General features: G+C 42.3%; 2 protein-coding genes across 7 annotated transcripts in view; one reads left to right on the top strand and one right to left on the bottom strand.

The window, feature by feature from the left end:
* ralgapa1 (Ral GTPase activating protein catalytic subunit alpha 1) overlaps positions 1 to 19,723 on the bottom strand; it is a 65,459-nt gene extending 45,736 nt beyond the window's left edge. For 2 of the 5 annotated variants that reach the window (XM_069173026.1, XM_069173028.1), the window contains exons 1-21: positions 19,253 to 19,719; positions 16,360 to 16,470; positions 16,200 to 16,249; positions 15,512 to 15,569; positions 15,261 to 15,304; positions 14,915 to 15,092; positions 14,695 to 14,810; positions 13,582 to 13,720; positions 13,250 to 13,458; positions 12,136 to 12,456; positions 11,859 to 12,038; positions 11,507 to 11,578; positions 11,218 to 11,366; positions 10,977 to 11,100; positions 9,676 to 9,822; positions 9,396 to 9,486; positions 8,815 to 8,979; positions 7,444 to 7,596; positions 5,845 to 6,048; positions 685 to 809; positions 316 to 550 (exon numbers count right to left, since the gene is read on the bottom strand). In XM_069173026.1, the coding sequence (XP_069029127.1) occupies positions 316 to 550; positions 685 to 809; positions 5,845 to 6,048; positions 7,444 to 7,596; positions 8,815 to 8,979; positions 9,396 to 9,486; positions 9,676 to 9,822; positions 10,977 to 11,100; positions 11,218 to 11,366; positions 11,507 to 11,578; positions 11,859 to 12,038; positions 12,136 to 12,456; positions 13,250 to 13,458; positions 13,582 to 13,720; positions 14,695 to 14,810; positions 14,915 to 15,092; positions 15,261 to 15,304; positions 15,512 to 15,569; positions 16,200 to 16,249; positions 16,360 to 16,470; positions 19,253 to 19,358 (2,977 nt within the window). In that variant the 5' untranslated portion in view covers positions 19,359 to 19,719. Of the gene's footprint in view, positions 1 to 315; positions 551 to 684; positions 810 to 4,194; positions 6,049 to 7,443; positions 7,597 to 8,814; positions 8,980 to 9,395; positions 9,487 to 9,675; positions 9,823 to 10,976; positions 11,101 to 11,217; positions 11,367 to 11,506; positions 11,579 to 11,858; positions 12,039 to 12,135; positions 12,457 to 13,249; positions 13,459 to 13,581; positions 13,721 to 14,694; positions 14,811 to 14,914; positions 15,093 to 15,260; positions 15,305 to 15,511; positions 15,570 to 16,199; positions 16,250 to 16,359; positions 16,471 to 19,252 lie in introns of all 5 variants that reach the window. The other 3 variants (XM_069173025.1, XM_069173027.1, XM_069173029.1) reach the window with 3 other exon arrangements.
* Positions 19,724 to 19,913: 190 nt separating this feature from the next.
* On the top strand, positions 19,914 to 26,931 carry brms1la (BRMS1 like transcriptional repressor a). Of its 2 annotated transcripts, XM_069173018.1 has the most exons (9): positions 19,927 to 20,171; positions 20,802 to 20,953; positions 21,200 to 21,290; positions 21,397 to 21,524; positions 21,615 to 21,694; positions 23,436 to 23,532; positions 23,633 to 23,722; positions 24,212 to 24,276; positions 24,898 to 26,931. In XM_069173018.1, the coding sequence occupies exons 2-9, from the start codon at positions 20,815 to 20,817 to the stop codon at positions 24,994 to 24,996; spliced, it is 789 nt and encodes a 262-aa protein (XP_069029119.1). In that variant the 5' UTR covers positions 19,927 to 20,171; positions 20,802 to 20,814; the 3' UTR covers positions 24,997 to 26,931. The 2 variants fall into 2 exon arrangements, with proteins under 2 accessions (XP_069029118.1, XP_069029119.1); XM_069173017.1 differs by having other exon boundaries at positions 19,914 to 20,171; positions 21,397 to 21,694.
* Positions 26,932 to 27,588: the final 657 nt, after the last annotated feature.

Genomic DNA, 27,588 nt, shown 5'->3' with positions numbered 1-27,588 from the left:
AAAATGTCAGACTTTAAAAGTTCAACAGGAGCAGATGCCTTAGTGTTATAGAGGGAATATTCCTTTAAGAAGGAAGATCAATATTTTTCTGTTTTAATATTACCACTGGAGTGTTTATCTGCTTTCTTTTTTCAGTTTATCTTGGCGTATAATAAAAGGTATTTATATTCATTCTATATGATATCATATATGCTATGATTTCCTTTCATTTTGAACATTTCTGACAAGTCACATTACAATAGTTTAATAGAAAAAAACTGTAGCAGGGTCACATTCTGTGGTGTATCAGCAATAAACTGTTGTGCTGTTCCTTACTATCAAATTTGGAGGTGGAGTACTGAAAGGCATTGAAGGAGTCGGATTGGCTGTCGGAGCTAATGACATCAGAACCGCTGGCACTAGCAGGTGATGTCCACTCTGAAGGAACCCCCGGATCATCAGCGGGCCGAAGGTCATCTGAGGGTCGCGACCCTGGATTCTGACCAGCCTCCAGGAGCTCTGGCAGGTCCCGGGGAATCTCCAGACTTCCCGGGCTGCTGCCACGGCGACCCTGCGTATCAAAGAGGAAAGAGGTGTTTTGTAGCTTCTGTTTTCTCACACTTGAATATTTCATCACTGTGTGTGTGTGTGTGTGTGTGTGTGTGTGTGTGTGTGTGTGTGTGTGTGTGTGTGTGTTATCCTCACCATTGTTCCCTTGGTCCGCAGTCTCTCCTGGATAAACTCATCCATGAGGTCCGAGAAGTTCGGGTTGCTGCTTCCTACGTCACTGGAGACGGGACGGGCCTTCTGGACCACTTCTTCTTTGTTGGCTGCACGCACACACACGCACACACACGCACGCACACAACCATTAAGACATCTGTAGATAGATTGCAATAGTTAAAGTCAAGAACACACACAAAAACACACACACACACAGATATATATGCACAGAGAGATGATGAAAAAGAACACTCACAGATCGACATAGGTGAGATATAGATGAATAAATGGAGAGAGAAAAGTGAAAACACACAGAGACCGTACATGATGCTTACCCACACAAACAGCTGACAGGTAAAACTATGAGCAATAAGCGAGTTGTAACATCATAATGTAATCAGGTCTGACTTGCTGTTAAACTCCATCAATGTGTGTTGTATAAGACTAAATCAGGGATCTGGTGCCGTTTTGTTTTTGACCAGTAACTGGTGCCGTTTTCCCCAACACCTCCCATCCTTGCAGCATTATTAGCCACCTTACATTATTTACTGCAGAAGTGATCAGATGTTACATAAAAATGTCACAATATCAAGAGCAATGTAAATTTGACTCGTGAATTTTCTCTGAATTGTAAAAGCAGTTCTGATGTGTATGTACTGGAGGTCTTGAGGTTATTAAAGAGGACTATGGTTTGGAAAAAAAAAAAAAAAAAAAAAAAAAAGACAACAGCAGGCACATCAAAATCCACCAGAAAAGCAATGCAGGAGTTATTTCACACCATGCACAAATAGCGAGAGAGACAGAATCACCTTGTTAGGTCCGAACAAGCAGCAAACCGGAGGCCTGCATTAGTGCGGATATGTTACTATGGGTAATACTGCTGTTAACTTGGAAGCAATGACAGCAGAGAGCATGAATCAACTTAAAATCCGATGGGAGTAAATCTGCTACGTTCAGTATCAACCAACCAGTCTGTAATTCCTGAAGCTGCGGCTGACGAGAGTTGACAAGAGTTTGTCTGCTTCCACAGTTCAATACCAGAACGTTGGTCGATAAAGATCAGTTCCTGAATACAGGATGAAACTATATACTGTGCTGCCACCTTCTTGAATTTATGGCAACACCGTGACCACTCACCACAGAACAAGACAAGCTTTGTTCAAAATGCAATGACCTGCAGGTACAATGATTCATCACCCGGGGAACACCTGCTCTGAACACACAGAAAGCTCCGTCCAACAGCAACTCCGTCTCTAACATTGAAGCTGCTTCTCACAAGAATCAGCATCTTGCTACTGTGATCATATAGAGAACACTGTGGCAGCAAACAAACCCAACAGCTAACCAATCAAATGACTCTCCATCTTTCTGCATACTCACACCTACAGTTAGTGTGTTATTCAGACATCTCCCGCAGCCCAGATGTTAGATATCATGAATCTCGCCGTCTGTCTACTGATGGACTATTTAACTGTAATGGTTATTTGCAAGGCCATCACCAATAGCAACAGGAGTGAGGTGAAAAACAATACCGTTTCTCAGTAATAATATTGTACCATTAAAGTTTGTATAAATAAATACTCGTGTCTACAAATACAATGTGTATCTCAACAGGGCTGCAGCATGAAAGGGTAGTTCTAGCAAGAAGCACTTTGAGCATGCTGAGCTGTAATGTTAGTTGTATTTTACACAGCCTTTGCCCTCTAACGTGGCTTCACAGACTTGACAACTTGTCTCTGGTGATTTGTGGCCTGAATATTTGCATCTTCTGTATGTGTTCAGCTCATCAACACTACCAGGGCTGTGACGGCAGGGACAATTGAGAGCCAAATCAACTCAGTGAGGTAACTATAAGAGAGATTGATGACTTGGCAATGCAATGTTTCTGATCCACAAGCTGCTTGTGCTATCTCATCCCATACTCCTCGTGCAGCTCGGTAAAAGAACCAGCAGCTGTGAGTAAACAAATACGGCAGGAATGATGCAGCACATCACAGCTGAGACGTGCCAATTTAAAAAAAAAAAAAGGACTTCAATGTGGAACGGATTTGTAGACTCAATAAATGGGACTAATGGACTGAGCGCAGACATGCAAATCGTGGTCGACCACACTGAAGTTGTGTGGTCAAGTGTATAGATTACGTAGAAATCATCAGCAGTCAAGAGATTAATGAGTTCGACAAACAGACAACCAATTACAGCACAGAAAATCTGGTTTTAGTCTTCAAGCAGTACCAGATGAGTAAGGCTCAATGACTTCAGTGTAATTGCAAAAGTGTGAAGGTGAATTTGATCTCAATGTTATTAATCAATTCAAGAATATTATCCGTTATATAATTTAACTATGATGTAAAAAATTTATCTGGCCTTGATTGGCAAATAAGTAGACAAACCAAACAAACATGTAGCTGCCATTTGGCACAAGCGGCCAAGCAATACACCTAAATAAAGTAAGACAAGGCAAAAAAACAAAACAAAAAGTAAGACCACATCAACACGGATTCAGGAGATGAATCACTGTTCTTATCAAATATCTGAACCTCAAGACAAAACCTTAAACCCCAAACTGAGGATTCGAATGAACAGAAAAAGGGCATTTAGACTGCTGAATGTGCAGTTGACCAATTATACGTTGCATAATTGATATCATCCCTTGGCAGCGTATACAGCAAACAACCATTCTTTAATGCCAATTTGAAAGTTTATACCTATTTTTGTTTCCCCCATTCAAATTCTATGTATATACCACTATTATCAATATCGCCGTTCTCACAAGGTCTTATGCTGCCTTCTAGTGGTGTGAGAATGAACTACAGCAATATTTTTACACTCCAAAATGTGTGTATTTGTACTTCTAAAATAAAATACTGTTCCCTTTATAATCCTTTTATAAAAATAAAAATGAAAAAAATTTAAAAAAAGGGAAATGCCACAAAACAACTGGAATCAACTATGTATAGCCATGTCAGTTTTCTTTTTGTCGGCTCTTTTTTAATCTTTTCTACAGGCAGTTGTGCTTTTCTGTAGATTGTAGTTTTTCTTCTGTGCAGGTGAAGAGGGGCCGGAGTCCAGGGAGGAGGCAAGGAGGCGCGAGGAGGCCGCATGCAACATCGAGGAGAGGGAGGAGGTGGAGAACAGGGGAAGGAGGTGAGAAAGTTAAAATCCCAAAAACCCTTAGAAAAAGAAGAGAGGAGAAGGAGGAGGGAGGGAACTTCTGAGGTAGAGAAGTGGGAAGGTATGGTGGGGGGGTGGGGTCCTGGACAGGTGGCAGGCTGGAGGAGGGGCTACGTTCAAGAGGAAACATCAACAGGGAGTTTGAATTTCAGTCCAGCAAGATGATGAGTTTCAGCCAAAAAATATCATTCCATTATAACAAACCAGTTAAAAACAGCCAAAAAGAAAAAGAAAGTTGTCGGTGTTTGTGTATTGGTGAGTATCTGTCTTTCCGCAGTGGTTCTATCTGTTGTGTCCTTCGTTCGTCGCGATCCTCACCTGGCGTGGACGTCTTTCGTCCAAAGTAGCCCAGGACGTGGGAGTAGAGATCCCTTAGTGATGCGTCACCCATGGCGGCCCGGCCCTGCCGCTGTGGTGACGAGCCTTGGGATGACCCCTGACCTCGGGGCCGAGGCTTGGAGGACAGAGCGTGAACCACAGTCTTATAGACGCCACCGAGGAGAGCCCCCTGGTGGTGTCGCGAGGCAGTGCTGCCCGGTTCCTGGGAGCGGGAGCGGGAGACTCGAGAGCGCAAGGCGGAGCGTCCTAAGCGTCCGCGCACTCCTGACGACACGCCTGAGGAACTACTGGATGATACATCCAAGTGGACCTCGGTGCTCAGGTTGGACCCCACACAGGATCCAGGATGCTGCTTGTCCTTGTCCCCTCCAGTCCCCGCCCTGTTCTCCAGTCCTCCGCCGCCTGCGGGGCACCCTGCCCCGCCGCTATCCATAACAGTCCCAGACTTTTCATGTGCCCCTGTTCTATGGCCAATTCCAGCCACAGAAGCAAACTTACCTGCACCCCCTCCTCCCAGCTTCCCCCCCGAACCCACCCCAGCTCCAGCCCCTGGCCTCTCCCCAGCGGAGTGGCTGTGTGTGTGGAAGTGACTGAGGCGGCGCAGCCGGGCTTTCCAGTGGGCCTCCTTGTTCTCGAGAGGGTTGTGGAACTGCACGGACTCGGTTGAGGGCCGGAAGCTGACATGAACGCCCCCAGAGTGGTGCCTCTTGGCGATACTACGGGACATCTTGGTCTTATTCGGGTCTGAAGTTTGGGCAGTCGATTCAACGCTAGATTCAACTACGTTAGTATCTTGTCTAATTAAACTGGACCTGCCATTTCCTGATGCCTCTTTTTTATCATCTTGTTTCTCTTCTCTTTTTTCGCTCCGCATGTCACCTTTCCCTTTACAATCTGATGCCTTTTCAGTGTTTCCTCCCGCTCCTCTTTTCTCCCCCGTGTTTCTCTCTAAGCTGGTGCTCCCCCTGGCACTGGGCGATGGCCACTGACACTGCAGCTCCAGACACTCGTAGATACTCCGCTGTTCTGCCTCATTCTCCTCTGTGGAATCCACACTGCTGTGTCTCACTGGTTTACTTACCTGTCTGTCTTCTCTTACCACCTGTTTCACCTCTCCTGCCTGCCCTGTGTATTCTAGCTGCGCTCTAGCTACCCCTGTTTGCACCAGTGGAGGTGAAGTAACACTGCTCTCTAATGAATGACCGGGACTATCTCTCTCTCCAGCCTCCTGCTTCCTCTCTCCACCTTTGTGAGTGAGGTAGTCCCTAATAGAGGAGAACAAATCATCCTCCTCTACCCCAGCCCCGATTTCACCCTCTTCTGCATCGATTTCTTTTTCAGATGACAAGGTGAAGGCGGAGTCCCAGTCGCTGACCCAATCAGAACTAGAACCTCGGCTCTGAGAGCCACACTTGAGCCAGAATTGGTCATAAACACCACTATCATCCAGTCTCTCTGAGGACGAAGACACGACACCGTTGGGGAAGGTAAGAGGGGTGGGAGAGGGGGAGGTGAGGGGTTGTGAGAGTGGATGCGCTGCGTGGCTGTTGGCTGCGAGTGAGGAAGAAGTTGTGGAGTGGTTGTGGGGAGGATTCGGGATCGAAGCGGGATCCCTCTGAGGTTCTTCACCTTTGACCCGCTCTGCAATGAAAGGCTCCATGATGTCAGAGGCACTGCTGCTCCTTGCGAGGGAAGACAGGGCCGGCGCGTCCAGGTCACACGCGACGGCCTGGAAGACCTCAGAGCAGGAAGTGGGGGGGGCCTCCTCACTCTGGGACGAGTGGCGCATCCGAGAGGTGCGAGATGTCAGCGTGATTGGCGGGTCCTCAAGGTCTGGTAGGTGAAGAAAGATAAAAAAAAGTTGTTTACGTCCATTTTGCAGTTTTCACTTTGACTGGATGTTGAACTTAAATGCAGATTTTTATAAAGCTTATTATCTATAAGAGACTATCACAAAAAAAAAAAGCAACAAACACGATATAAAAGTAAAATCATCACCATTGCACACTGAAGAAAAGGGGAGGAGTCAAACTAAATTCCACCCCAATAATAAAGGGCATCAAATAAAATATCACATAAAACTTCAGTGGTGGCAGAGAAACGAAAGGGAAATAAATGCTTGTAGCTGGCAGAAAGTAAAGCAGACATGTAGAGTTCATGGAACAACGGAGGGACATGCGTGTGTGCAGATAAGTTAAATATCCTGATTAACAGGCAGAGAGACACATTCAGACAGGAAAACAGGTAGATCGAGTTTCATGCAGACAGGTTAACAAGATGTTGCCATCAACCGGTAAAAAAAAAAAAAAAATCAAAATTACATCAAACCTTTAAATGAAATATTTGCAGCAAAAATGACAGATGTCATTCTTTGACTTAAGACAAGATGTATTTGTGTCACTGGGAAAAATTCAAATGCACCAACTCAACATGACAACAGGTAGCGTGTATATACGTTGCATATACGTTTGGCATTTGTACAATCAGACAGCACCAATTAGGAAACACAACACACCCATGTCATTATTTCTTACTCCTCAAGCACACAATTTAACTCTATAAATGACTGAGTGAAACAGTGAAAGACATCTGTCCGCTGAAGGACTGGAAAGTTGAACATGCTTCACTCTGCATGCTCTTTCTGACTACACAAGTCTGATAGTAGGATGACACAATTGCAAACTTGTAAAATTTGCTTTACAATATATTTTCTGTATTTTCTAATGAATAAAAATGACCTTTAAGCAGTTGCTACTATATGCTTTGAACGTCTGTTTGTTTTGACAGAAACTCAATCAGCAAATTAAATAATCGTTTAAGTAAATATTTTTTTAAATCAAAATGTAATTTGCTGGATGCAGCTTCTGAATGTGACGATTTTATGCTTTTTATTGTCCTTTATTATAGTAATGGAAATATCCTGTTGTTTGGACAAAATGTGTCCCCAGGGATGTTGGAAATGATCGTTTTTGACCAATTTTTGTATATTCTGTACACAAAACTAACTAACTAAGTTGGAAAAAGGCTTTATGATTTCTGATGGAGAACATGCAAACTGTTGCTTGAGTAAAAACAAATACGAAGTCACAAAGAACGATAGAGACAAGACGAAAGGCAGAGATTCTGTTTCTGACACACGTGTTCGCGACTATAAAGTTTCCGACACATGTGTCCACGACTATAAACTTTCCAGGCAGCAGGCAGGTAGGTAGTGCAAAGATTGTGTACCTGCCAGCTGGTCGGCAAGGGGGGGTAGTAAAGGGTGATGGTGGTGGTGGTGGAGGAGGACAGGAATAGGCGGAGCCAGAGCAGGAGCACTCTTAGCACTGCGGATAAAGGCTGAGGACAGCAGAGAGTCCCCCGTAGAGCAGCTACGCAGGGCTGAGGAAGTGGGAAGAACAGATAGAAGAGAAATAGAAAAAAGGGGGGAAGGATGTGGGACAGAAAAGGAAAGCAAAAAAGGAAAAGAAAAATAATATTTTTGAAGCGGGAAGTAAGGTGAAGAGGTGAGTGGAAGACAGGGGGATGAATGGGTGAAGATCGCAAAGCAGAAGGAACGAAAAAATGTCGTAAAATAGTAACACCAGAAATAAAAAAAATAATGAAGATAGTAGAAAGAGACAGAAAGGAAAATATATTTTTAAAAAAAGTTGAGTGTCGTGATGAAAAGATATAGAGAGAGTGTGTAAAATAAATAAAAGAAACAATTATTAATGGGATACAGACAAAACATTGAAAGCAAAGTTTGTGGAAAAAGACAAGAAATTAGTGAAAAGACAGATGAACAACAGGGTAGAAAAGAGAAAAGGTTCAACAGGGATGCAGAGGGGAAGAGACGGGGAAAATGAGGGACGAGTGAGACAGGGTTAGCTCTGGAGGAAAGACAGTGAGACAGTGAGAAGCTGATGGTCGCGTAGCACTTAGTACAGCTCAAATACGTACGTCCAACACTGCAGTGGTCTGATACACGGTTACCTTGCAGTCACAACAAAATGAAATGTCTGCAAGTTTAACCAGGTCTGTCATATTAAAATACATCTGCAGTAAAATATGCAACTGGAAACGTGGAAATTACAGCTGCATGCCTGCAAAAAGTTAGTTAGCATGAATGAACTAATTTCTCACGGGAGAAGCACATAGAGGTTTTAGATCTTGTGAGTTTTGAATTATTTGGGGATATTAAATATATATACACATAATATATACCCTGCAAACAATATTATTGTATTTAATTAAGTTATAATCCACTTTAAATGTGATCCTTCTCTTTGCCTCCGTCATACGCATTTATCATCATGAGAAACTGGGTCAGTCTTGTTTATTGAAGCAAATACCATGCTGTGATTGACAGGCTCTGTCTCACTGGTTGTGTGTGTTGCTGTTTGAAAGATCCTTGATTTTTAAAACAATCTAAGAAAATACATGCGTTTAATACATGGAGTTCTAGGTGGATAAATTCCACCAATATGACTTCACAATGGAAAGTGTACTCTAATACAATTCCAACTTTGGCATTGTAGTCGCAGGGTTTCATGTTATTATTGGCTCTTCCAAAAATCCCTGTCAAGTTGAATTTTCAACATCAGAGGAGATACTGACCCACAGTCTTCTGACGGACAATACTGCGGGCTTTTTCGATGCCTGGTGAGCCGGCGGTGGTGGCGCTGCGCTGCCTCATGGCTGCCGCCTGCACTGGCTGGTCTCTGCTCCAGCCTTTAGAGAAGGAACGATCCACGACCTGCCGCTGGCCCTCTGAACCGATACCTGGAGCAGAAATGGAGCGGTGTTAGGAGAGGTTGTCGTCTTAGTGCACGTTCACAGGTACTTGAGGATATTTGCTATCGGTGTCTGAAAACATTGTAACATGATGGTATGTGTGCATAAAAGGTCGCATATACAGATATGATTGTTATATTTTGAAAAGCACCATTTTTCCTTAAGTATCTCTGGGAAATATTTTTAGGACAAAACTGAAAGCGCCAGCAGGAGTGCCTGCCCTCTACCCTCATCTTTTTGCATATCAGACATCAAACGGAGGATTATGATCATGCATGAATAGATTGTAATCATCTGTCTCTGGTAACGTGATGTTAAAAACAGGCGGCTGTGCTTCAGAGCTGCTGTTCGGAAGTCATGTGTGTCTTTTGAAGGTGTGTCCATGTCGCTGGGGACGGACTAACCTCTTCCTTTATGTTTCTTCTGCTTCTGTTCACTGAGTTTGTCGAGAGGCAGCTCGTTCAGATCCACACTGTACAGGTTCCTTGCCAACACCTTAGACACAGAGACATAAACACCGCTTTAACACCCCAGAGCTTGTGTGATCACACTGTTCCTGATGGTCGTGGCTTCACGTTTCTCACTGTATTCAAAGTAGTGCTGAGCTGAATTATGTAGAACTGGGCTACATTTAGGCATCAATACACCGCAACAACATACTGACAATATGATAGCTTTCAGTACCTTTGTGAGGGTCTCCATGGTGAGTGACCACTCGGTGACCAGCTCCTCCCAGCAGGTGAGTGAGGAGAGGACAGACAGGAGGTCGTCCCACAGTTCTCTGCTGATGTAGACGTTTAAGTTCCCCTTAATCCAGGCTACTATCAGAGTCTGAGCAGGAGTGAGACGAGGAAAAATAAGTGTCATAGTGGGAAAAACTGCATCCCAGTGGTGTAAGTTTGGAAATTAAAAAAACTGCATCAATGTACAAACAAAATCATCTAAAACACTGAGGTGTTCTGAATTTAAGGGTTGAATACAAACTGGATACTTCATAAACCAAGACTCGGATCATCATCAGATAAACTACTGATTTTAGAGAATATCAATATTGCCATGAATTAACCACTAAAGTACAGAGTGTCATGAAAAAGAGAGCGCAGCACACCAATGCACATGGAGCAGGGGGAAGATATACTCGTCATTAATAAGCTTATGATACGTCGCTTGATCAACAGCAAAAATGTTGTTACACGTACCAGCAGTTGCTTTTGTGCACCATGAACTTGAGCAGAAAATCTACATCGAATTTTGTGTCAAACTCAGGAAATCGGAAACTAAGAAATGCTTCAAAAAAATCAATAACAATGAAGAAATTAACCGGGTGGCCTTCGTGTTTTAACATCAGGCAGGTTTTCATTGACATGACTGTCAACACCAAGTTCTACTGTAACTTTCTGAGGCGCCTTGAGGGAAAATATTTGGCGCCAATGACGTGAATTGTGGAACAATGGCTCAAACCTGCTCGCTGGATTTTGCTCCCTGCAACTTTTTGCTGTTCTCCAAACTTTCATGTATGCTCTCTGCTCAAGTTTCAGGTTAATGACAAAATTGCAAACGCGCACATATCAGTGGTCACAAAAATGCATGAAATACAGGTGTTGATGTTGAGCAAGCAACGTAACTTAAATTACTTCCTCCTGCTCCATGCGCTTTAGTGTGCAACAATAACAGTCCTTGAAGCTTTTGATTGCACCTCATATTCAAATAAAGTACTATTTTTAGATGATATCAGCATTGGCATGAATGCAACTACTGCAAATAGTAATTTAGTACATAGTGCTCTAATAATTAGTTATTTGGAGCACTGTGAGCCATTCTGTCTCCAAGAAACTGAGCCGCAGTAAAAAACATTCTTTCACTGCAGCAGTGTTTCGATCTATTCGTTAATTTTTATATACCAGGAACACAACTGTGTCTCTGTTTCTATGTTCAATCCTTTTGAAAGCGAGTTCAACCAGTGTAATATAATGGTAGTAATGTACCTGAAAGATAGGCCCAGCCAGTCTCCCTGACAGGGTGTTGTTCTTCTTCCCCGGAGGCATGATGGATGGCGGTCTCTTCATCACCGACTCGGTCACCCTCAGCAGAACCAGTAAGACCTGCTCCCTGCACACATCACAGGCACAAAGCTTACAACTAAAAATACATCTTTGTTTAAATAACGACATGATACAAATGAAGTGTATTCGGATGGTGGTTGATGGTGTTATGGTTCTTCTGTACCATGTTTTCTGGTCCATGGTTTCATGCATGACGAGGCTGCGGTAAATGTTCAGGACTCGCTTGCACATGTCGACGTGCTCCTCTAAAAGGATCTTGATGTCGTTGGCTGGTTCCAGAAGGAAGACGTTGGAGGAGTGGGTGATAAAAACCTGGAGAGGGAAAGTGATCGTAGAATTAAAGTCAAGAGAGAACGGCAACGAGATGCTGCAACGATGAGACTTTTGTGTGCGTACGCCGTGTCGGCATCAGTGAGATAAAGAGTGACACTTTAAGTGAGTGAGAACCATACCTGTAGTGTCGTCTGAACTCCAGCATGAACACTGTACTCCAGCAGTTCGCTGTCAATCACTTTGTTCATTCCCTGAAAAAGAGAGAAAGCAAATTGCTATGCCGCACATAAAAGAAGCTTTCCAAAATTTGAGAAATATGGATACAGTTCTCTCAGCATTGGTCTAAGACTTCAAATTTGTAAAAGGAAATCAAGGGAGGGAAAGGCACACATTAAAGTTTGTAAGATGTGGGCATTTTTAGAGTCATATGTATTCGGATATAAAGATATATATCCTAATATTATAATAGGTCCTAATATTTGCTTGAATATTTCAGTGGATTTCATTTATTGGTTTTAGGATATTTCTCACCTCGTCTTCTTTGTCTCCGAGCTGAGAGCCTGTATCCAGACTGGTGGCTGTGGCTATCGGATAGGGGCCCTCCTCTGGCTCCTTCATGAACACCGGCTTGTCCTCCATGGAGATCCACTCCTGGTAAACACGGACCACTTTACGCATCGCGGCTGCCTCGCACATGGGAAGAAGAAACGCCTGTACAGGTGGAAACAGGGGAAAAAAATATGAACAGATCCTTTTATTTACATCCTCCAATGTGAAAACAATAATAATCGCAGTGACCAGACTTCACCTGTCTAAAGATCTCCGTGATGAAGTTGACGTTGGTTCTGGAGCTGGTCAGCACCCTCCTCACCACCTCCATGTCCGTCAACTGCTCTTCGTCCATGGAGCAGAGTGAGGAGGAGCTGGGCTCCCTCTCTGTCAGAGTAGATGTGTTGGAGTGGCTCTGTTCAGGTTCACTCACACCGCCTGGACCTCCAGAGAGCCCCATGCTCCCTCCAGCTGGCCCACAAGAGCCCCCGCTGCCTTCCAGGTGGCTGTCAGATCGCATCCCTCCACCACAGTCGTCTGAGCTGCCTGCCGAGCGAGCGGCCAGACCGGCTGCCGCTCGCTGGAGGCGAACAGTGAGAGAGTTAGATACATGGAGTATGAAGGGAACAGACACCAGAGGCACAATGGACATCTGTTTATCGTTTTGTATTATTTAAGAAAAAGACACTACAGGTGAATAGGTTACAAATTTTAACAACATCAGTGTCAAATTTCCCCAGTTGATTACTTACATCAAGACAAAAAAATATTTTTTATTACTAGTGTTCTGGGGTTTTATGTTTAAATATGCAAATAGTGCATTATCTAATAAAATATGTGCTAATTTGCATACATTTCCACAACAGAAATCTGAACATTCTTGTTCAATTTTGTAGTCAAAGGTTTTAAGAGAGAATTTGGATATCTCTTTTTAATCCCTCCATAAATCAAAAATACTGCCAACAGTCACTTAAAAGAAATCAATGTTGTGAATTTTTTTTAGGAATACAATTTTAAATAAATCAGGCTATGAATGACATCTAAACAATTTCAGGCTTCCAGAATTTCAATCTACAGACGTAAAAACACAAAGTGTAGAAAAAGAAAGACCTAAATAAGTATTATTTACACCATTCTGAAAGGGAACATGTCATGGAAGCCAAATAGCCCAAAAAAGGGTGATTGTTTTCTGCAGTGTCTCACCTTATTATCCTTTTTCATTTATTGAAGGTCTTTGTCAGAAAAAATTTAAACGTCAGAAAAATCATACCCTCTACATTTCTGAATAAAAGAAGATCTGCTTAATTGGTGCTCATTCAGTTAATTGTACGGCAAAAAACAGCCGAGTCATGATATACGTGTGTGCTACTCACTTGTATGTTCTTGGGGACGTTCTCTCCCTCTGTTCCTGGGATGTGTGTTGATGTGTTGGGTCGTGGTTCCAGCCAGAAGGAAACCAGCCAGCGGATAAAGATGACTCGTGCCTGAAGGAAGCTCTCCTTGGTGCAGTAAAGTGTTTCACCACCATCCTGTTCCCTTCGCACCACGCTGTAGTACGGCTTGGGACGCATCGGAGGCACGTCTACACACAGACCGAGAGGAAAACCTTGTTTCTATCGTGGTACAATAGTAAAACATTAACGTTCAGTCAATGTGTTTCAGTGCATTCTGGATGTAGCGTATCTAATGACTTAAAAGCACTGACCCAGCATGGGGTTGTAGAGGCTGGTTTCCATGGCGAAGTTGGGAAAAATGTGGGGAAGGTAAAACTTCCTGAAGTGACCGAAGAGGAAGCTGAAGCCACGCTCATGGTTCTCTTTACAACGCCACTCCAGAGACTTTGCCTGGTCGACAGACACACACACAGACACACACACACAGACACACACAGACACACAAACAAGCCTGTGTTATAAAGAGAACATTACACACACAGAACAGGGTCAAGCAGAGAAGAGCACCATTGTTTTAGGGAAGAATGTTATCAGTGTGTGTGTGTGTGTGTGTGTGTGTGTGTGTGTGTGTGTGTGTGTGTGTGTGTGTGTGTGTGTGTGTGTGTGTGTGTGTGACTACATGCATGTGTTTGCTGGCAGCAAGCAGAGAATAAAAAGCGCAAAGTCAGGGTGAACGAACACAGGATGCAATTTGTATTTTAGGGGGTTAAAGATTCCAGTCTGGAATTAATCTAAAAAGAAAAGATGAAAATCTGCACTGGGCTCAAAAATGTTCGATAACAGTACCGACAGTCTATATCAGTTCTTAAACGATAATTTTTTTTCAATACAAATTTCATAAAATCATTTTTTTTTTTTAAAGAAAATGACATGTTATCTTATGGAGCTACAATTTACAGATGTTTCCTGAAGCTATCGCTAAACGCTACGTTTTCCAGATGCTCCCTTAACGGGTCACATGCTGTCAGTAGATGCTGGCTAGCTGGATGCAAAGACGACCCTGAAGTTACCTCATCGCACGCAGCTCAGACGGGTGTGTGGCCAAAAAATGTGTTTGAAAAAAAGTGAAATAAAGCTCCCTGTGGTGAGATTTACCAAAGCTAAAACAAAGTGATTTCATTTACTGGGGCAGGTCGCCCACAAAGAGGCTGTGGCTGCCTAAACCTCATAAGATTTACTTGAAGTTGAAAATTCAGTCGATGCCATAAAAATATCAAAGTTCGGTACCCAGCCCTGAACCATCAGTGACTGATGGACCTGGTTTCTCCCATGTGTTTAGCATCAGCATCATTAGTAAGGCATTGCAACATTTTCAACAGTGATTATGTTGTGTTAATTGTGTTAGTAAAGAAAGTGGATAATACCTGGTTTACCATGTATTTAAGCAGAGCTTCTAGAAAGTAGGCAGTGAGGTCTTCCTGGTTCTTGTCACCTGACTGGGGAGGAACCAGTGGAGTGATCTCTTCTGGGGTCACCTGAGCTGCAGGGAGGGAGAGTAGGTAGATAAAAGTTACATTCAACACAGCAAATTTTGTGTGTGTGTGTGTGTGTGTGTGTGTGTGTGTGTGTGTGTATTGTACTAACTCTCTGTCAGACTGAGCGGTGGGTTGATCAGAGTGTCCAGAGTGCGCGGGGTCCCGTGACAGAGTGGAGCCGGGAAACCAGGAATCAAACAGGCAAACATGCAGAGCTGCTCGCGCTCTGCGTTGCTCTGTAACGCCTGCATCCACAACAGGAACAAGCGCACACCTTCACGACGGATCTACAAAACAGAGGAAAGAGATATGAAGAGGGGGAGTCCAGATTTAGTGTGTTACTTGCAGATTTTTTTCAAACTTAGGACTTGGTAATGAGGAGTGTACACATCTGGTTCTAAAGAGGATGAGTGACAGGTGACAGGTGACAGCGTGTCAGTGAATCCCAGCAGTACCTTCAGAGAGTTCCCAGTGTGCAACAGCTTCTTGAGGATCAGCCCTGAGCGAGAAAGACATGTCAGCCCAGCTATTTCAAACTAAATGTGAATACATTTTAATAAAGGTCTGGGTTTAAAAAATTAAAAAAAAAAAAAAAAAGGTCTTTGTACTGGTTGGTCTCAGATATTACATGAAATAATCACAGATCGTAAAACTGGTTAAACCTGACTGTGATGTGTTTTAAGGAGCAGCTGATTTTGTGAGTTACCGATGCTGTGGAACTGCCAGCGGCTCTGGATTCTCTCTGGAAGGAGCTGGAGGATTTTCTGGAGGGGAAAAAAAAAGACAGATTAATAGAATAACTAATGATAATGCTTCAGATTTTACAAACTTGTTGGTTGTTGTTGATTTAATGATAAAAAAAAATTGCTATATGCTTTTGTAGCTGTAATAGTATATATGTATTTTAAATATAACTTTCATAGGCAACCAACGATTCCATGAATTCTGTTTTTGTTTACTTTCTAGCCCTAATTTTAACATGAATAAATAATAAGTAATAATAAATAAGTAATTATGAGAGAAAACCTACATTGGGCCTGTTCTTTTATCCTACTTCTCAATGGACTTGTGCTTTTGCACAGCCCTGTTCTGAATTTAAAGTCTGTTGAGGGGCGAATGGGGATCAACACACACACACACAGACACACACACAGACACACAGACACACACACACACACACACACACACACACACACACACACACACACACACACACACCTATCTTATCCAGGCTACTCTCAGCACCACCCCTCCGTTCTGGGTGTTTCTACATGCCAGTGGTCTTCGTGTGAGGTCGATGCCAGCTGGTGTTGTGGTACTGACTGAGACCACCTGGTTTACTTTTTAACTTTCTAGGACTCCGTTTTAAGTAGAGAATTGTAAACATCCATCACCTCGAAGATGAAGAGGATCGAGTCCAGTTCCTCCCTCTGGGATTTATGACCTGAAAAATGTAGATTAGTTTTAATCATGCGGTTTTAATGGCAGATTTATGATTTATTTACTGTAGCGTCTCCTCTTAAAGCATTGTTCGTGGCCGTCAGCAAAACTTACCTTTCTGCTTGAGGCTGACCTCAATGGTGACAAAGTTCTCAAAGAAGACATAGTAGATGTGGGAATAGTTCAGGTCGAAGAATTGCTTCAGCTCTGAAGGCTCTGCATTTTCTGGAAAATGAGAATAATAAACTTCATTTGAACAGCACCTTTCATACAAAAATGCAGCTCAAAGTGCTTTACAGCAAGAAAATTACATGAAGTGTTTCACATACATAAAGCTGAAAGTTAACTATTATCGAGGAGGAGTACAAAAAGTCAAACAGTTCACTAACTTGTCCTTACTTTCAACAGAAATTTGAACTTTTTTCTCAGCCCCATATTGTCATTCCTCACATCATATCTTCATAAAATCTTGATATTTCTCCAAACAACCCCATCACTGTACACAAAACATCACATGAGCCTGTTCAGCAGGGAGGTAGCTTTCCAATGAATATCCAAGCAGTTGGATTTAAATTAGTTACAGGCTCCTCTCTATCCATTATCTCAAGAGTTTTAATTCAATTCAGTGCAAGTCAATTTGATCTATACAGCACCAAACGACAACACAATTTATTTCAGGGTACTTAACATAGTAAAGTGTTCAATAATTAAAAAAAATGGACTGTTGTGAAGACCACACTTTTTATTACAGGAAGTACATTTGAGAAATGTAACCTCACTGCAACATTTCAGTTCACTAAATACATCTGTGCCATGCCAGCCGTGTACCACAGACAAACACGGCCACAGTTTACCACATACACTCTTCTAAAATAAAAGGAAGTTTACCTTCATGTGTTTTCGATCTCACCACTACTGGCTGTCATTAGCAGAGAGACAGACTGACTCAGACTCTGAGATAAAAAACACACGCACACACTGACAATATACCACCAGCACTGTAGTTCAGGGTCAAAACTAAAGGAAAATACACAAGCACACAAGACATTAATCTCAAAACACACACACACACACACACACACATGCCCAACTACACTCACATTCAGAGCAGCTTTCTGCTGATAGTCTTCGGGTTTGTTTATGTGTCGGCTGAAAGCTGAACTCCGCCACACAGACACACTGAGGCCATCTGTGCCACACTGGTTGCCCTTGTAAGGCCTCGGCCGCCTCGCTGAGTGCTTTTCTATCTTTTCCTCTTGGTACGTCTGACATTTTAACACAACATTTATCACAGCTTGATTTCCAACCGTTTACTCCTTTAAAGAGTCCGAGCTCTAATAATAAAAGGAAATCGTGACTTTGTGATATTATACAGAAATAGCTCTTCTTTTTTTTTCTCATTAAATGGAATGATCTTAATTGCTTCCAGAGACAATACTATCTTATTTAAACAATACTTTATATTAACATATTCCAATGTTACATCATCCAGAACACAACAGTATGGGTTTCTTTTTGGCCTGGAATCAACAACAGGACTAAACAGGTCTTGGGTACAGTTACTTAACAACCCGATTGCACCAAAAGGATTGTAAAGCAATGTAACAACTTCCTGTTGAAACATTAAATCAGATAAGGTATGAAGCACTCTATGAAATTAAAATTTGCAACAACAGTCGAAGGCAGTTAAAAAATTTTTTTTAGGGTAACAAAGCAGATAAATTATAATCTGTTTTCAGGAATAGTTATAAAAACAACAATAGCAACATGGTTATGCTTTCTTTGCTCTGGGATATATATTTTTTTAGCCTGCTTTAAAAAAAAAAAGAAAAGTAAGTGGCACTGCTACACGTGACAAGTCACAACAGCTTCACTAATAGCACTTGCGTCAAGTGGTCTGGCGCTGATTGTTAAAACTGTAAATCGGTGTGGTGGCCCATTGTTCGGCCATGGAAGTTCTCCCTTTCAAACAACATCACTGCAAGTATGTTTGTGTGTGTCTGATTGTTATCAAGGTCTAATGTTCCCCGAAGAGCACAGAGGGGGATGGGTGGGGGGGGCACACCCCTTTCTCTCTCAGCCTTGTACAACACACACACACATACATACACAGTAGCTCTTACAATAGAAACAGGAAGTGGAGCTACTGTACTGGACACAGAGAGGAAATAGTAGAGGCTATTTCCCTTTCCGGTCGGTGTGTGTGTGTGTTGCATGTTCCCTTTAGGTTTGTGTGTGTCAGTGAAAGACAAAACCCAGGGCACTCAAACATCCATCACTTGTTAATAGTCTCATCTCTCTCCTATGGTATCTCCCATACGGTGGTGGTGTGTTGTCACGTCTTAAAACACTCAGCGTTTCTCACACATCAGGCCTTTGTCCAACAAGCCGGCACGCCCCTGCAGAAATCACAACAGCCTGACAAACAGTGTGGAGCATCAGTGTCTCAATTGCATACAGTCAGCCCAACAACACACATCACACCTGATTGTCCTCTATCTTAAGAGACCTTGTGTCAAACTCCATGCAAAAATATGGCGATTTAATGGGATTGTCACACGCATGAAAAATAAATCAAGCTTTTAAACCCATCTTCTAATAATAGATTATGATGACGGCAGAAAACAGCCGGCCTTATTCCCTTCACTTTACTTTTCACTTCTAGCTTATATACACGAGGCGCCGTTCCCTACTGTCATTTTTGAAGTAATAACTTTAAACATTAACGTGTGGAAAACATGACATTAAAGTGATCAAATATGGCACAATAGACAACAAATGGTAAGCCGAATTAACGAGTCAACACCAACAAATGTAAATTGTCTTCAAATTTGTCGTAAAAAAGGCCGCGTCCTTATTTACATTAAAATAAACTTTGAATTTCAAGATTTTGGAGAAGAGCTTGGCGTGACATGCCCTGTACGGACGGACTGGCACCGAGAGGCTAACCTCGTTAGCTGCCCGATGAAGGTGTTTTTTTATTTTATTTTTATTTTTTTAAACTCACCTATGACTATTCTGAGATGCTTGAGCCTCGTCAACACGTCCTTCTTTGGGTCCAACACTTTCTGCGTCGATTTCTTGACGTCCCCGTGAGGCTTTTTGGAGAACATTCCTGAGGCGGCGAGACGACGGCGGACAGCGAGGAGGAGCTAGCCGCGTTAGCCGCTTTTAACGAGCGTTAATCTTCAGACTATAACGCCGCTTCCGGTTCATTTATTAACGGATTAACAAGCCCTCCGCAGAGTTTACCGGAGAGGACGCGTTCTGTTTAAACTAAAAACAGATTTTTTTTTTTGTTGTTGTTGTTTGGGGGGAGGAGGAGGGAGGAGGGAGGAGGAGGTAGGGGGGCACCGCATCCATACATCGCACCTCCCTGTCCACAACAGTCCCGCAGCCGCGAAGGATCAAGACTCGACTAGCAGAAAACATCATGGCGGATGGAAGGAGGGAAAACAAAGTAATCGATACCAGATACATTCAACGCAAACATGGCTCGATGATACCCCCTCTTCCCCCCCCCCCCCCCCCCCCCAAAAAAAAAAAACTTTTACTTTGCCTATCCCGTTAGAATTATACAAATATCATAAACGTGCGATTTACTTTCGACGCAAACCCGGTGTCCGGTTTCAAAGTTGTAATAAAACGCGTTTTGACAATCCTGCGCGAACGCTCCACCTCGAAGCGACACTGCTGAATTATGGGTAATGTAGTTTCTCAGCGCTTCGGTTATACGACCGCTAGAGGTGAAGAAAACTACAACTCCCGACACCAATAAGAGCGCCCTGCGGTGATTTGTTTTTAGCTTAGCTGGGATACACGAGTGGAACTGGAGCCGAGGAAAAAACAACAACTTTAATCTTCCTTTTGCTGGAAAATACTTTTTACATTAATATTCTCGCAAACGCCCTGTACCTCAACATTTTGTGAGTTGTGATTTAGTTTTCAGCTTTATTTGTTCATGGGTTGTTGTTGTTGTTGTTTTTAACACATTTGCTTCCTACCTAACTACACTGGCTAACGTGCTAACAAAATGCTAACTTTATGTTTGCCGTTTATTATTTCTCTTCTATAAACTGCGTGTTAATATTAAGATTAAAAAAAAGACAGACCGATCTCATTCAGTTAAAAGTAGCTTTGCTTTCGTAACTTTTAATACCCGATATCAAGCAGTGTTATGACGTGTGTTTTTCATGGTCGTTATAATGTTGTTGTTGTTGTTGTTTTTTTTTTCCAAATTAATCGATTTGAAAAATACAACTAAAGGAAGAAACGTAATAAAACATCGTTCACGAAGACTATAGTGCACATGTAGAAATAATGCGATGTAGAACTAGGTGTCGGTCAACCTACAACCCTAAAATGACTTTTCAAAAACTATATATTTGATATTATTTAATTTTTTTTTATTGTATTATATAGATTTATATCAAGTGAAAGAATCAAAATGTACATTTAGAAAGTAACACGTGGTCAATAGGAAAGAGAGGAGGGGGGAGGGGGGTCCGCCTCTCTCCAGCTGATCTATGTTTCTGTCCAACACGTCCTTCCTGAAGTCGCCCCGCCGCCATGCCGGTGCACCGGGACCGGGAGAAGAAGGACCACGCGGCAGAGGAGATGGAGGTGGAAGAGCAGGAGCAAGACGCCTTCAGCTCGGAGGAGGAGGATTCGGACACCTCCTCTGTCTCCGAGGATGGAGACAGCTCTGGTGAGGAAACGCAGAAAACGAGCCCAACATTCACATCCAGATTATACAAAATACCCGTTATTGAAGAAAAGCACGATTTCAGTGAATATTTCTGATCAAAAACATAAATAGCAGCTGCTGTCAAAGCTTTGACTGGACATTCCTTCTTGGGAAGTTCCTTCTTGAGCGGTTTCCCTTTTCCATCCCAGTCCAAGTTTAAAAATACGCAAGTGTGTGTGTGTGTTTGACTCTTTTCTGTCGTTCCAGAAATGGACGAGGAGGACTGTGAGCGAAGGAGGATGGAGTGTCTGGATGAAATGTCCAACCTGGAGAAATACTTTACCGATCTCAAAGACCAGTAAGACTGACGCAGATTTATGTCGAGTTTGTCTTGAATTTGAATCAACAAAAATAATAACGTAATAAGTAACAAATCCATATTTCCGCCTGCGGTTGCGTTGCAGGTTGTATCGCGAACGTCTCAGTCAGGTGAAAAGCAAGCTGGCGGAGGTGGAGGCGGGACGGGCGGCAGAATATCTGGAGCCCCTGGCGGTGCTGCTGGAGAACATGCAGGTCCGCACCAAGGTGGCAGGTAACTTCAACACTCACACTCTTAAAGTTGTACACACTCCTGCCTACTTTATTCACGCTCGTATTGTGCGTGTCCCTCCGTCTTTGTCAGGTATCTACAGAGAGCTGTGTTTGGAGTCCATCAAGAACAAGTACGACTGTGAGATCCAGGCAGCATGTCAACACTGGGAGGTCGGACACACACACAAATCACTTCAATCATTTTACATTTATTTAATGCATGATATTTCCAGTGGTTTATTTTTTATAAATGGAAAAAGTGTTTGCCCCCGTCCTGATTTCTTTTTTTTTGCATGTTTGTCACACTTAAATGTTTCAAATCAACAAACAAATCTAAATCAAAGATAACAAGTAAACACAAAATGCAGTTTTTAAATGAAGGTTTTTATTATTAAGGGAGAAAAACAATCCAAACCCACATGGCCCTGTGTGAAAAAGTGTTTGCCCCCTAAACCTAATAACTGGTTGGGCCACCCTTAGCAGCAACAACTGCAATCAAGCGTTTGCAATAACTTCCAATGAGTCTTTTCCAGCTGTGGAGGAATGTTGGCCGACTCATCTTTACAGAGTTGTTGTAATTCAGCCACATTGGAGGGTTTCCAGCACCAACCACCTTTTTAAGGTCATGCCACAGCATCTCAACAGGATTCAGGTCAGGACTTTGACTAGGCCACTCCAAAGTCTTCATTTTGTTTTTCTTCATCCATTCAGAGGTGGACTTGCTGGTGTGTTTTGGATCATTGTCCTGCTGCAGAACCCAAGTTGGCTTCAGTTTGAGGTCACGAACAGACGGCCGGACGTTCTCCTTCAGGATGTTTTGGTAGACAGTAGAATTCATGGTTCCATTTATCACAGCAAGTCTTCCAGGTCCTGAAGCAGCAAAACAGCCCCAGACCATCACACTACCACCACCATATTTTACTGTTGGTGTGATGTTCTTGTTCTGAAATGCGGTGTTACTTTTACGCCAGATGTAACGGGAACACACCTTCCAAAAAGTTCAACTTTTGTCTCGTCAGTCCACAGAGTATTTTTCCAAAAGTCTCAGGGATCATCAAGATGTTTTCTGGCAAAAATGAGACGAGCCTTAATGTTCTTTTTGCTCAGCGGTGGTTTTCATCTTGGAACTCTGCCATGCAGCCATTTTTGCCGAGTCTCTTTCTTCTGGTGGAGTCATGAACACTGACCTTAACTGAGGCAAGTGAGGCCTGCAGTTCTTTGGATGTTGTCGTGGGGTCTTTTGTGACCTCTCGGATGAGTCGTCGCTGCTCTCTCGGGGTAATTTTGGTCAGCCGGCCACTCCTGGGAAGGTTCACCAGTGTTCCATGTTTTCTCCATTTGTGGATAATGGTTCTCACTGTGGTTCTCTGGAGTCCCAAAGCTTTAGAAATGGCTTTATAACCTTTTCCAGACTGATAGATCTCAATTACTTTCTTTCTCATTTGTTCCTGAATTTCTTTGGATCTCAGCATGATGTCTAGCTTTTGAGGATCTTTTGATCTACTTCACTTTGTCAGGCAGGTCCTATTGAAGTGATTTCTTGATTGAGAACAGGTGTGTCAGTAATCAGGCCTGGGTGTGGCTCGAGAAGTTGAACTCAGGTGTGATAAACCACAGTTAAGTTATGTTTTAACAGGAGGGGGCAAACACTTTTTCACACAGGGCCATGTGGGTTTGGATTTTTTTTTTCTCCATTAATAATAAAAACCTTCATTTAAAAACTGCATTTTGTGTTGACTTGTGTTATCTTTGACTAATATTTAAATTTGTTTGATGATCTGAAACATTTTAGTGTGACAGACATGCAAAAAAATAAGAAATCAGGAAGGGGGCAAACACTTTTTCACACCACTGTATGTATATATATATAGATGCATGTGTATGTTTTACACTCTGTTCTGTGCGTGTGCAGAGTGAGAAGTTGCTGCTGTTTGATACGGTGCAGAGTGAACTGGAGGAGAAGATCCGGAGACTGGAGGAGGACAGACACAGCATCGATATCACATCAGGTGACGCACAACACAGGCCTGACATTGTGTCACACATCCAGCAGGTCACCTCGAACGCACACACTTAACATGTGAATGTTTCTGTCCGGTTTTCTATCAGAGCTGTGGAACGATGAAGTGTCGGGGAGGAAGAAGAGACGAGATGCTTCAAGTCCGGATAAGAAGAGGAGACGACCCTCAGTGGTGTCTGATATCCTTCTCCTGCCCCGGCCTCTATTATTGCTCTATCCAGGCCTGGATAATATATAGATATTATATTCATGATGTGAGACTTGATATTGTCTTAGATTTTGAATATCGTAATATTGTGATTTGGCAGATAAGTGTTTGTCTTTTCCTGGTTTTAAAGGCTGCATTACAGTAAAGTGATGTCATTTTCTGAACTTACCAGACTGTTCTATATATTTTATATGTATATTAGTCATTATATTCACATTACTGATTACTGGTATACCAAAAATCTCATTATATAAATATTTTATAGTGATCCTATGTCATCAATATCAATATTGAGGTATTTGGTCAAAAATATTGTGATATTTAGCCATATTGTCCCGCCCAAATAATACCACAAAGTATTTCCACTTTTACTGCTTCTAAAAAAAATGCTGTTCTGTATTTAAATGTTAACGGCTTGTTCTTGCTCCCTGTGGCCGTCACTGTCCTTAATGCCGCTCACGTCCATATATCGTCTACATGCTGCCTGATCTGGACATCCTGGAGGACTGGACAGCGATCAGGAAGGTGTGTGTGCTCTTCTCATCACCAAACCAACCAAATGCTGGTTGACACGAAAAATCTGCAAAACCAGAAGTGACAGAGTTTATGGGAAATGTGGCGACAAGTCGTCACACCTCACTGCGTCAGTCGAAACACGGTTACATGACTTTTATACAACTAGAGGAGATCGCACTTACGGTTTTGTTTTTTTTACAGAGTTCATGTTGAATAATATTTATTTTTACAGAAGATGTAGCCTTTCTATTCTATATTGCTTATATATATCTGCTTTGACACTTAGGACTTAAAGAATACTTTTTTTTGTAACTTTGAAGTTACAAAAAAATTCCTAAATTCCAAAAGTAAATACAAGATGAGAAGTAAAATATTTCCAGCGACTTCAGTGATCTACATTATGGACATTATTATAGGAAATATGACATTTTTTGTAGTTAAAAAAAGAAGGTTTTTTTCCCTTAACTAGCAATATTTTACGATTGCTGTAATTCACCCATAAAAAAAAAAAAAAAAAAAAAAAAAATCATAAAAACTCACCCGATTGTATTAAAATTTTTTGAAAGGTTGCATTTTAACAATCATGAAACTAATATGCAAATCCGTGTATGTGTGTGTGACGTCATCCAGGCCGTGGCTACTCTGGGTCCTCACCGAGGGAAGGCCGAATCTGACAGCCCCGTGTTCCCGTTCAGACCGGACAGAACCAGGCCCATTCTCAACTGCTGAGACACACACGCACACACACACACACACACACACACACACACACACACACACACACACACACACCGAGTACATGCAAACATGACACACACGCTGACATTCACCTGTACGACGACAAAACCACACGCAGCTGGACATTTCTCAGAACCTTCCCAGAATCCTCTGCACTCGTCCGCTCGCTGTGACGACCACGCTGCCGCTCGGTAAGCTGCCGCTCTCCCGCCGACAGTCACACACAAGCAGGACTCGCGGGTTTGAATCCCCTTTCAAAGGACGACCGGGAATGGAAGCTTGATGTGCGAGATGTCGCTGCTTCAGTTCAGACTCAGGCGGGTTGTTTTGAAGGTTGATCGTGAAACTGCTCACGCAGCACTTTTCACGGCATCATCTTCATGCTGAGCGTCACAGACACATGGCCTTGTATTTTTGTATCCTTTTCAATGATGCTGCATTTTAATTGCCATCGAACAATAAAAAGTGTGATAAGCTTCCATTGTACCTCCGTGCGGTGCGTAGGGAGGCACACGTTGTCGTGTTTTTCTCTTTTCTTAGACCTTTTAACAATACGAGGCTGGAAAATATTGCAGCACACTCGATGGCTCGATGGAGTCGGTGCACCAAACGCATGATTTCAGACAGTCCAGTTCACACGCTGGACACGGTCACCTCGTTTTGGTCAACAGCAGCACGTCGCTGCCTGTGTTGTTGTTTTTTTTACGTTTTACATCTTGCAAACTCAGTACGTTTTCTGAAGTGTTTGCAGCCCCGTATTGACCAGAAGTGGAGCTCACAGAAGGATTTCCATCACTGATTGTTCAAAGCAGGAAGTCACAATGATCACAGGTTCAGTGAAGGTTTAACTGTAAGCAACAGGATTTTCAGTCTTAAGTATTAACATAAGAAGTAAATAACTGGTTTATCTATAGTTCTTGTCCATTGTGCCATGAAAATACTACGTTTCTTTTGTACTTTTTTTGTGATTCGGTTTTAACTTCTTGCACGATACGAATAATTTCTTCTTTGTTCATGTTTTCAGTTGTTAGTTAATGATCATATGACATTTTGTACAATTTGTATGCAGTAGAGGGACAATCTCACTGTTGTATGTGCTCACAAGACGGATTAGTCTTAACACATTCAGAAATACTTAGATTCCCTTTAGATCTGTCAGAGAACTCCCTTTTACCACAAACCGGTCGTGGTGATAAGAACATACCAAACAAAAAGGGGATATTTCCTGTTCGAGACCGTTTCCAGTGTTGACGGATACTCGGGCATTTCAATGTGTTTTTCTCACCAAGCGACTTCATACAGTTTCATATTTCTGTCAGAATAGCTGGTTATTTTCATGTGGATCATCAAGTAAAGTTAAATAACTCCCGTCTTTATGTACCATTACACATCTGCAGCTATAAATCAGTCTTTATAATGCAAGGCTGTCACTCTGTCCACATCAACAAAAGCCCTTCATAAGAACTGAGGGCCAAATAAACAACAGTTCAAATGCCCGAGGTATCCCTTTAAAAGTTGGTATTCAGCAGGTATCTTTACTCTTTCTACTTTGGTATCTACCTCTTCTCTCCTCTCTGTGTGTCACTCGCTCGTCCACGTTCACATCGTTACTCACGAGCACCGAAATGCCGCCACGTTTACCGCCATCCCGAGTCTTGTTGGTTCAGTGTGTTGCTGGTTTATACGGCTAATTGTGTACACGGGGGAAGGAGCCAAACCACAACCTTCATCTACACACACACACACACACACATTGTTTAAAGATGATGACCAAAAACTGCCATTTGATAGTATTGATTGTTATGCGTATTTTGAAGATGAAGGTGTTGGGGATGTTTAATATTGTTTTTGTTTTTTTTACATTTTGACATTTTTTTGTGTCTTTAATTATGTCGATGGATTTTACAATTAAAAGTTGTTTTCTAAGTACTTGTGGTGTCTCTGAATGTTCTAGCGGTGAAAACACCGCCTGCAGGGCTGCAGGTGAACGTATTGACGGGCCGCACCGGTAAATGTGCTGCCAGACTAAACGGCACCTCCACGCTGTTGCGATGCATCTTTGTAAGTGTTTACCTCATCAATAAGAATCAAATATTTAGCAGCTAAAGACAGCCCTCACTTTCTTTTCTTTGGAAAAGCTGTATCTGTATTCAAATAACATAAAACAAATTACTCAAGTAATATATCTATAAAATAGATGCCTGTAAATCTATGTTGGCCCACTCACGAGTAATGCTGGAAAAAACCTGAAATCGGAATAAGTTGGAAACTTCAAGACCAACTGAGTTGACTCAGTTTTATGAAGTTTAAAGTAACCCTGTATACAAAAATGTGTAATTCTTCCTGTTCCTACAGTTGCGTGTTTGAGTTTCATTGTGCAGATTTTAAAACTAGAAAGTTGTTTTCATCCATTTATCATCTGATAAGTGACAACTTCCTTTGTTGGAATTACATCCCACTAAGTGCAGCGAGTGTATTTTATTGATTTAATAGTATGTACAAGTGTTATCATTTAAACTGCGTATTTGTATATTCATTCAGTATCCTCAGCACACCTTTAAAAAAATATTCTTCGTATGTGAC

This window comes from Embiotoca jacksoni, unplaced genomic scaffold (genome assembly GCF_022577435.1).
Source record: "Embiotoca jacksoni isolate LCO1_2020_lvr unplaced genomic scaffold, fEmbJac1.0.p SCAF_57, whole genome shotgun sequence".
In the NCBI taxonomy this organism is placed as follows: domain Eukaryota; kingdom Metazoa; phylum Chordata; class Actinopteri; family Embiotocidae; genus Embiotoca; species Embiotoca jacksoni.
This window is presented reverse-complemented; position numbering and strand designations above follow the sequence as displayed.

Coding starts and splice junctions, on each gene's coding strand:
- brms1la (XM_069173017.1), top strand. CDS start 20,815: ATGCCGGTGCACCGGGACCGGGAGAAGAAGGACCACGCGGCAGAGGAG. Junction 20,954..21,199: donor CGAGGATGGAGACAGCTCTG/GTGAGGAAACGC, acceptor CTGTCGTTCCAG/AAATGGACGAGGAGGACTGT. Junction 23,723..24,211: donor ACGACCCTCAGTGGTGTCTG/ATATCCTTCTCC, acceptor AATGCCGCTCAC/GTCCATATATCGTCTACATG.